Below are 9,034 nucleotides of genomic sequence, written 5' to 3'. Positions count from 1 at the left end.
GGACATCTTTGCCTTCTTTCTGATCTTAAAGTAAAACACCCAGTCCTTCAGAATTAACTATCACATTAGCTGTAGATTTGTTTTTTCTCTCTCTCTTTGAGATGTCCTTTATTATATTTAGTAAAGATTTTCCTGTTTCTAGTTTTCTGAGAGTATTTATCATGGGTGGATACTGAATTCTGTCAAATGCTTTCTTTACATGAATTGATATGCTCATATGGTTTCTTCTTTAGACTGCTAATATAGTGGATCATACTGATTTATTTTCCCATGTGGAACCAGCCTTGTTTTTCTGAGATAATCTTCATGTGGTTGTGGTTTTTATTTTTTATGTTGCTTGATTCTATTTGCTAATATTTTGATGAGGATTTTTATGACATGATGACATTGGATTTTCTTTTCCCTTGTGGGTTGGTTGGATTTTCCCTGGTTCTTCATATGCAGAGTAATGTTGGATTGTATCCTGCACATTTAAACATTATGTTATAAATATCTGGTGTTGTTTAAATCCCATTGAGAATGGTGACATTTTTCTTTTTGCACACAATCAGCCCAGTTGGGTTCAAGCTGCAAATTCCCAATGGCCTTGTGTGGACAGCGGCTCAGTGTCAGCACTCCTTTCAAAGCCTTTGCAGTGTCACTTGATTCTGTCCCGTGTGGGCCCTGCCAAGTGACCAGTGTGGGACCTGGGCAATGCTGTGTCCTGCGGTTCACTTCTTGGACTTGGTGTGACACACACAGCTTGGGGTTGAGCCCAGAAGTCATAAACCACCTCATGGTTGCTCTCTGGAGCCCCTTCTCTGGCTTGTCTCTGTCACTTTCTGGCTGCCTGGGGCTCCGCTTTCCAGTCCTCTGGCAGAAGTCTGGGGCTTTACTCAGCCCACCCTCCTGTACACTCCCCCGACTGGGCCTGCATCTTGAGACAGAAAAGGCCTGGCTCTCCCCCTCCCCTCAAAGCAAGTGGGTCCCACTCTCTGGACCATGTCTCCTCTGACTGGAGAGGAGGGTCTTAGCCCTGAAAAGGTGCTTGTGAGCCCCACTGCCTTGACTGCAGCCCGGCTAGAGGTGGGACTGCCCAGGGGCCCCAAACCAGCAAACAGAGCCACCCCTCCCCATTCCTCTTATTTCCCTCGCTGAGCCAGAACCAGAGGGTTTCTGGAGCTCCCTGTCCTGTCACAGCTCCTGGATGACTGCCGGTGCGGCAGGTCCAGCCCAGCGACACAGGGGAGGACCTGAAACTGCCACCAGGTTGGTGCTTCCGGTTCTGTCCCCCGCCCCGCCATCTGCCTGTCTCTGCTGTCTCCAGAGGCCTCAGTGCCTCCTGCGCCACCTTCTCCCTGCAGGCGCGCCCGCTGGGAGAGACCAGGCCCGTCTCACCCAAAGCGGGAGCCCAGGAGACGGGAAAGAAAAAGACCACAAACAAACGTAACTCCTTCGTCTTGCCTGGGTAGCTCTTCCTGTCTTGCCACCTTTGGCTTTTCTTTACTGAAGTGAGTGTGTGTGTATGTGTGTGTGTGTGTGTACACGTACAGCGTATTCTGGACCACTGGAGGGTGACCTGCATGCATCCTGACAGTCCACCTGGACACGTCATCACACCTCGTCCAGAAATGGTCTCCTGGGGAGCATCCTACCCCGGAGACCCCCGTGGCGATGCCACCCGCCACCCTCCTTCAGTGCATATTTGCATGGCCAGTCCTTCCCCATCCACAATCCCATGATTTATATGTGTTCCTTGTAAACAGTATCCATTTTGATTAAAAAAAAACAAAAAACAGAACAGACTGCTCATCTTAGTCTTTCCATGGGAATATTTAGTCCATTTGCATCTAATGTAATTACCGATAAATCAGTTTGTAAACCTGCCGTCTTTAGTTTTCTCATTTCTGCAGCTGCTCTATTTCCCCCCATCTTTTCTTGTCCATGGGGCTGATTATGGAGAAAAGTTCCATGGTTTCTTCCCACGTGTGTGAGCGCTACGGTCTGCTCATGTTCCTTTGGCTCTGCAGCAAGAAGCTGCCAAGCGCCGTCTTAACTCACTACAGTTAGCTGGCCCTTTGCATGTCACTTACTTCATGGGCCATTGTGGTTTGTATTTGTCTTCATGTTTTCTAAAACAGGGTCATTCCTAAGCACCTAAAATTTTTAAATGTGCCTCAGTTCACTTTTTTATTTTAAAGAGCCTTTGTTGAATTTGTTACAATATTGCTTCTGTTTTTAAGTTTTGTTTTTTCGGACACATGGCTTGTGGGATTTCAGCTCCTTGAGCAGGGATCAAACGTGCACCCCCTGCGCTGGAAGGTGAGGCCTCAACCACTGGACTTCCAGGGAAATCCCAGTTTACTTATGTTTTAAAAAACATTTATTTGGCTTCGGCCAAATAATCTTCGTTGCAGCATGCGGGATCTTCGGTCTTTCCTGAGGCACGCAGAACCCGGGCCCATGCATTGGGAGCACGGAGTCTCAGCCGCTGGACCTCCAGGGAAGCCCTGCTGAGCATGTTCATCACTACCGTTAGAGTCGGCGTTAAGACTGCCCCGTGGGTCTGCTGCATCTTGCGCTCAGCTTTCCCTCCTGTCTCCCTGATCTCATATCTGGGATTCGTTTCTTTGCCCCGAGTGCCTCCTTTAGCAAGCCTGCTACAGCAAACTCTGTCTGAGTAAAGTCAGATTTTAGCTCGGCAGCTGTATTAGTAACCCGCCGCTGCTGCGACGAGCCGCCACAGGTGAGCGCAGCAGATTCAGTCTTGCAGTTCCGCAGGCTCACTGGGCTCAAACCCAGACGCTGTAGAGGAGAGTGGCTGCCGTGCCTTTCCAGCTTCTAGAGGCGCCTGTATTTCTTGGCTCCTGGCCACTCTCCGCACCTTCCAAGCCGGCTGTAGCCTCTTCAGATCTCTCTGACCCTCGCACTCCACCTCCCTCCCACAAGGAGGCTGGTGATGACAAGGCCTGCCCTGGCAATCTGGGATGATCCCAGATCTCAAGGCCTGTGATTTAATCACATCATCCAGAGGGAGCCGGCCCGTGTCCCAAGTGTTCTGGGCCTGGCTGGGGGCGCAGTGGGGGGACGCAGGGGGTGGACACACAGATGGGGGATTGGGAGGCAAGAGCTGGGTGCTGGGGCGGTGAGGGGTGCATGGCGTGCAGAGCACTAATGCAGACATGCGGGACTGGGGTAAAGACTGGACTTTCCCAGCAGCCCCTGGGTGAGTGGGGAGGGTAGAGCGAGACAGGAGGTGGGCAGGGAGGCCTGGCGGGCAGCCCCTCCTCGAGGGCAGATGGCGGCGGGAGGTGTGGGTTCAGGGGACACTGGGGGTGCCCTGGTCTCCTCTGCCTTCCCGGCCAGCCAGGGTGGGTCTGCCACAGGGTTGCTGGTGGTGCCTGCTGACCAGTGGGAACCTGCACCTCCGTGCTGCAGGAAGTGGTCTTGGTACCTGGGCCCCTGGGCTCTGGAGACCTCCCTGGGGAAGGTAAACCATCCTTGTGGATCTGGGGCCCCTCCCTGGGCACAGAGGCAACTTTGGGGCCCTGACTGCACTTCCTCCAGTGAGAGCCAGTGTACGAGTGGCTGCGGGTGCTGGTGTCCGGCAGTCAACCATCCTGAGAGCTCAGCTCCAGAGCATCTCAACGTCTTCCTCATGCCTCTCAGGAACGGGCCAGGACGGCCTGCTGGCTCCAGGGCACCCCTGGAGGGCCTGATGCTGGGGAAGGGCAGCGGAGCCCATCATCTGCACAGACTCGGCCATCTGTGTGGGACCAGGCACTGCTGGGGCCTGGGTGTGAGCAGACAGGTGCGGTGGGGGCCCAGCGGGTCCCTTCACCTTCTGACCTGCTCTTCTCCGTCAGAGGCAGCAGGCAGGCAGCGGGTGCGCGCCCCTCCTCCGTCCCGGGGTGGACGTGGCTGCGATGTTGGGGGCGGTGCTCAGTGAGGGCAGGGTGGGGACTCCGGTGGGTGGAAAGCGGCCTGAGCCTCCAAACCCTAGCATGGTCCCCGGATGGCTGCTCACTGCCCCTGTTCTTTGGCCTCAGATGAGGACTGGGGAAGGCGGAGGAACCCAGGACCCAGGGTCTCTGGGAGGCGGCACCGCGTCCCCAAACGAGGTCCCGTGGGGCCACCTGCAGATGGGCGGCAGCCACCCGGGCCCGCCTCGGGGCCAGCTCCGCGGTAAGGCCGCCTGTTGCCGGAGATCAGAGTCGCCCTGGTCGGCGGCCTGGGTGTGGGCTGCCGCGGAATTTCAGGGCGCCCGCAGGCCAGTTTCCCTCGGGTTGCGGAGTGACGCGGGTGGAGAGGTTTCCCGGGCCGCGCATGGAGCCCGGGGGCGTCTGGCTTCCTAGTGCCGAGGCCCCGGGCGCCGCTGCCGCGCAGTGCTGTCGCCCTGGCAACCGGCGCCGCTGAGGGGGTGGGGGCGCGGGGACCCCAGTCCGGGTCCGCCGGGCGCGGGCGGCCGGGAGCGTGGGGCGGGGCCTCGGGCCGGGGGCGGGGCGCGCGCGGGCGGGGGGCGCCGCGGAGCCGAGGAGAGCGCGGCCTCGGCGGGCGCGCAGACAAGCTCCGTGGGGCCCGGCCCCGCGCGCGCGCAGAATCTGGCCGGCGGCGGGTAGGTGCGGGCAGGGCACGCGGGCAGGGCGCTCCGGTGAGCCCCGAGTGCCCGGCCGCAGGGGTGGCAGGGTGCAGCGGCGGCGCTGCAGGGGTGAGGCCTGGCGGCCGGACTGCCTGGACCAGGCCCTGTGGGGGGGAGCGGGCGGAGCGGACCGAGGAGCCTAGTCGCAGGCTGCTGGGAGCGGCCCAACCCCTTCACCGGCCTCACCTCTGTCCGATCGGGCAGAGGGAGGGCCGCCTTTTCCTCTCGCCCTACCACCCCTGTGGGCACTGAGGGATGCGTGCGAGGCGCCAGGGAAGGGGCGGGCAGCGAAGTGCCCGGAGGCCCCGGAGTCTGTGAGGTCCGGGCAGCCAAGCAGGAGGCCCCGGGCCGGGCTCAGGACGGAGGGGGCAGCAGGGCCTGGGGCCGGTCCCCAGGGAGAGGCCCGGTGGCTGCGGGGGAAGGGCGGCCAGGCCCTGGCTCCGGCCTTCTGGGGCAGAGGCTGGGGTTCCCTGCGTGAGCGCCGGTCGGGACAGGGTCTGTCTGGCCCCGGCGGCCCTGGCCCAGGTCTGATGAGAGCGTCAGGGAGTGGAAACGCCCGTGGAGTGGATGGGAGGCGGGGTGCGGGGTGCAGCGGTTCTTTGGCTCGTTGGCCGGGCCAAGGGCTGGGATGAAGGAGATTCCCAGGCCGCTGCTGCAGCCACGGGGGGGGGGGGGGGGGGGCTTCGTGGGTCAAGTGTGTCCACACAGTGGGGGTGAAGAAGGGGTGTGTGTGTGATGGGGGGCAGGAGCTCATGGAATTGTGGGCGCAGGGGCTAGGCCGATGACCCTCCCAAGGCATCTTCTACTCCAGGCGTCCACACTCAGAGTGGTGGGGTCCTGCATGTGGTGGCAGAGACCCTGGGAGGTGGGTGCCAGGTGGGGCAGCAGCCAGGATGAGACCAGGGCTGGAGGTGCCCACTTGGAAGGCGACCTTCCTCCCCAGGCAGTGGGGGCTGCGGTGTCACTAGGGGAGGCCGAGCACTGGCTCCACAGTCCCGGGTGACATTAAATTTTATGTCTTTGTCTAGACAGGGCAGTAAACAGAGAGCCCTTGGGCCAGGGGTGCTGTGGGGGAGACCGGAGGGGTGGGGAGCCTGGCTAGAAGTGAGCCTCAAGTGACTTTTGGGTGGATGAGGCCGGGGCCCTCTGTCTTTCCCCAGGGTGTCAGCGGGCACAGGGGTGCTGACCCACAGCCTGGTGTCGGGCTGTGACCAGCCCCGCCGTGACAGCCAGTGCCAGGGGTGTGAGAGGGGTGCAGGGGCTTGTGGCCCCGTGGGGAGCAAAGGAGGCTTCCTAAGATTGCCCCCAAGGCTCGGGGGCACGGAGCGACTGGGGGCCCACCCCTTCGTGGTGAGCAGGGCGAGCTGGTGTCAGGGCTGGGGGAGTTCAGAGGGCAGGAGACACTGCCAGCGCAGTAGGGCCGCAGGGAGCCACGGTGCGCGCAGGGCGGAAGAGAACGGGCCACACGCCCTGTGGACGGTGGACCAGTTTGCGGAAGCAGGGAGGAAAGATGCCGGGGCTGCGAGGCAGGGGCAGGGGGGGCCGCGGAGGGGCTTTGGGGATGGAGCCCCCGGGACCTGGATGACTCTCAGTCCTGGATCGGAGAACCTGCCCAGAGCCCCGGCTCCTCGCGCCTTCGCTTCTCGCCGAGCCGAGGGCGCAGGCCCGCCTCCCTCCCGGTGCGGCGCCGCGAGCAAGGCCGCCCGAGCGGGAACAGCCGCGGGACGGGACTCCGGGCGAGCGGCGCGGGCAGCTGGAGCCAGAGGGACAAACCCTCGGGGATCCGGGGCCTCGCGCGGCGGGGAGTAGCCGCTTCCGTCCCCGTCTCCCCTCGGCTTCGGCGGGAACGCGGCCCCGGCCTCAGGTGCGGCGGTGGCGCCCCCTGGATGCCCGGGCTCGGCGCGCGGCCCCTCCTGCGCGCGCGTGCGGCAGAGCCCGGCCTGGGGTCCGGACAGGGTCCCTGGGGGGAAGCGCGCCGGGGGCTGGGGCGAGTGGGGAGGGGGAGGAGCGGCCGCGCGCTCTGCGTGCTGACCCCGTCTGCTCTGATCTCCCCAGATTCCGAGCTCGCCGGCCCGGAGCAGCGGCGCCCTCGGGGCGGCTGGACAGGCCCCGCGCCATGCCCGAGGGCTGAGTGCCGCCGCCGCCGCCGCCGCCGCCGCAGGGCCACGTCCCGCCTCGCGTGGGACCGCGCGCGCCCAGGTCGGGGCCCAGGCGGCCGACCATGGTGCTGCCTCCCCCGGACCGGCGCCACGTGTGCCTGACCACGCTGGTGATCATGGGCAGCATGGCGGTCATGGACGCTTACCTGGTGGAGCAGAACCAGGGCCCGCGCAAGATCGGAGTGTGCATCATCGTGCTGGTGGGCGACGTGTGCTTCCTGCTGGTGCTGCGCTATGTGGCCGTGTGGGTGGGCGCCGAGGTGCGCACGGCCAAGCGCGGCTACGCGATGATCCTCTGGTTCCTCTACATCTTCGTGCTGGAGATCAAGCTCTACTTCATCTTCCAAAACTACAAGGCGGCGCGGCGTGGCGCGGCCGACCCGGTGGCGCGCAAGGCGCTGACGCTGCTGCTGTCGGTGTGCGTGCCGGGCCTCTTCCTGCTGCTGGTGGCGCTCGACCGCATGGAGTACGTGCGCACCTTCCGGAAGCGCGAGGACCTGCGCGGCCGCCTCTTCTGGGTGGCGCTGGACCTGCTGGACCTGCTGGACATGCAGGCCAGCCTGTGGGAGCCGCCGCGCAGCGGGCTGCCGCTGTGGGCCGAGGGCCTCACCTTCTTCTACTGCTACATGCTGCTGCTGGTGCTGCCGTGCGTGGCGCTCAGCGAGGTGAGCATGCAGGGTGAACACATCGCGCCGCAGAAGATGATGCTCTACCCGGTGCTCAGCCTCGCCACCGTCAACGTGGTGGCCGTGCTGGCGCGCGCCGCCAACATGGCTCTGTTCCGCGACAGCCGCGTCTCCGCCATCTTCGTCGGCAAGAACGTGGTGGCGCTGGCCACCAAGGCCTGCACCTTCCTGGAGTACCGGCGCCAGGTGCGCGACTTCCCGCCACCCGCGCTGGCGCTGGAGCTGCAGCCGCCCGCCCCGCAGCGCAACTCGGTGCCGCCGCCCCAGCCGCTGCACGGCCCCCCGGGCCGCCCCCGCGGCCCCTCGCCCACGCGCGATGCCCTGGACACGTGACCGGGGCCCCCGGACTCTGAGACGCCTGGCGGCAGGCGCGTGCGGTTTGCATGGGATGGGGTGGGGTCGGGTGCGGAGAGCGCCCCTACCCGCGGGGCCCGCGGCCGCGCCTTCATCTCAGGGATCCCTCGGACCACGGCCCGTGAGCCAGTGTGTGCGGCCGGGGCGGAGCGGGGAGGGTCCCGCCTCCACCCGCGGCGTTCTGGGTGGCAAGGGAGCACAGAGTGGGCCGAGGTCTGGTCCCTTGGGGTCCCTCGGTGGGGGCCTCTGGCTCAGCGTTTGGGACCGAGGAGGCCTCTGTCATTTTAAAGACTCGTGTTTACAGTTTTGTATGTAACGTGGCTGTGCTTTGCCTGTTTGATGCGTCCAGTCTCTGACAGCCGGGGAGGGGCGTGGGCGGGTCCGGTGTGCTCCAGTAATGGCGGGGTGGGGCCCGTGTCCTTCCCAGGCCTCCTCCCAGGGGCCTCTCCCCAGCCCCTGCGCAGGCACAATTGCTCGGGCATTCTGAGACAGACCCTCCAGCCTCCCCGTTCCTGTCCCCACCCCCACCCCTGATGCCCAAGATGCTGGCCCTGTCCCTGCCCCCCCCCCACCCCGTCCCCGCCCCCGCCCCCGCCCCCTACGCCCCCAGCCCAGAAGTGTCCAGCGCCCAGGTTTCCCTGGCACCCTGGGGGCTCTCCCTGGCCAGGACAGCCAGATGCCAGATGGGACCCAGCCCCAGCTTGGCTCCCTGTGGCCAGGGTCAGGGGAGTGGAGCCCAGATGCCTCGGGAGCCGGCGGCACCCGGGGCCCAGGGCTTGGTGCCCAGGGCTTGGTGCCCAGAGGTGCAGAGCGGCCACCTTGCCGGCTGGTCTGTCTGGAGAGCCCAGGGGGTGAAGCCCATCTGCAGGGCTCTCTGCGGCTCTGCCCAGGCCCTTGCACCTGAGATGTGACTCTGGGTACCCAGAAGGCCTGGGAAGGTCTTGTAGCCTCTGGGGAGGGGCCCTTTGCCTTGGGCCTGGTGAGGCTGTGGACCAGGCTGTTTGAGGAGGCCTTGAAGACCTTTCCTGGCTTCCTGAGGTGGCCTCCGGAGGCCAAAAGTGACCCAGTGCCGGCCAGCTGACTGTCCCCCTGTTCTTCCCTCACTCATCAGCTCACAGGTCCTCACTGAGTGTCCACGCCCTGCTGGCCCCGAGCAGGCCCTGATGCTGAACCAGGCAGACTGTCCCTGTGGACGCGGCCAGGCCATGGGACCTGTC

General features: G+C 63.8%; 1 protein-coding gene across 2 annotated transcripts; it reads left to right on the top strand.

Annotated features, from left to right (window-relative positions):
• The first annotated feature begins 3,946 nt into the window (after positions 1 to 3,946).
• TMEM121 (transmembrane protein 121) lies at positions 3,947 to 8,133 on the top strand. Of its 2 annotated transcripts, none has more exons than XM_044932968.1 (2): positions 3,947 to 4,164; positions 6,674 to 8,133. In XM_044932968.1, exon 2 carries the CDS (start codon positions 6,840 to 6,842, stop codon positions 7,794 to 7,796), a length of 957 nt encoding a protein of 318 aa, XP_044788903.1. In that variant the 5' UTR covers positions 3,947 to 4,164; positions 6,674 to 6,839; the 3' UTR covers positions 7,797 to 8,133. The 2 variants fall into 2 exon arrangements, with proteins under 2 accessions (XP_044788903.1, XP_044788902.1); XM_044932967.1 differs by lacking the exon at positions 3,947 to 4,164 and adding an exon at positions 4,494 to 4,594.
• The last annotated feature ends 901 nt before the right edge of the window (positions 8,134 to 9,034 follow it).

Source organism: Bubalus bubalis, chromosome 20, assembly GCF_019923935.1.
Source record: "Bubalus bubalis isolate 160015118507 breed Murrah chromosome 20, NDDB_SH_1, whole genome shotgun sequence".
NCBI lineage: Eukaryota > Metazoa > Chordata > Mammalia > Artiodactyla > Bovidae > Bubalus > Bubalus bubalis.
The sequence above is the reverse complement of the archived record's forward strand: the minus strand, read 5'-3'. Positions and strand labels throughout refer to the sequence as shown.

Bases quoted from the DNA above. Each gene is read 5' to 3' on its own strand.
- TMEM121 (XM_044932968.1), top strand. From the start codon at position 6,840: ATGGTGCTGCCTCCCCCGGACCGGCGCCACGTGTGCCTGACCACGCTG.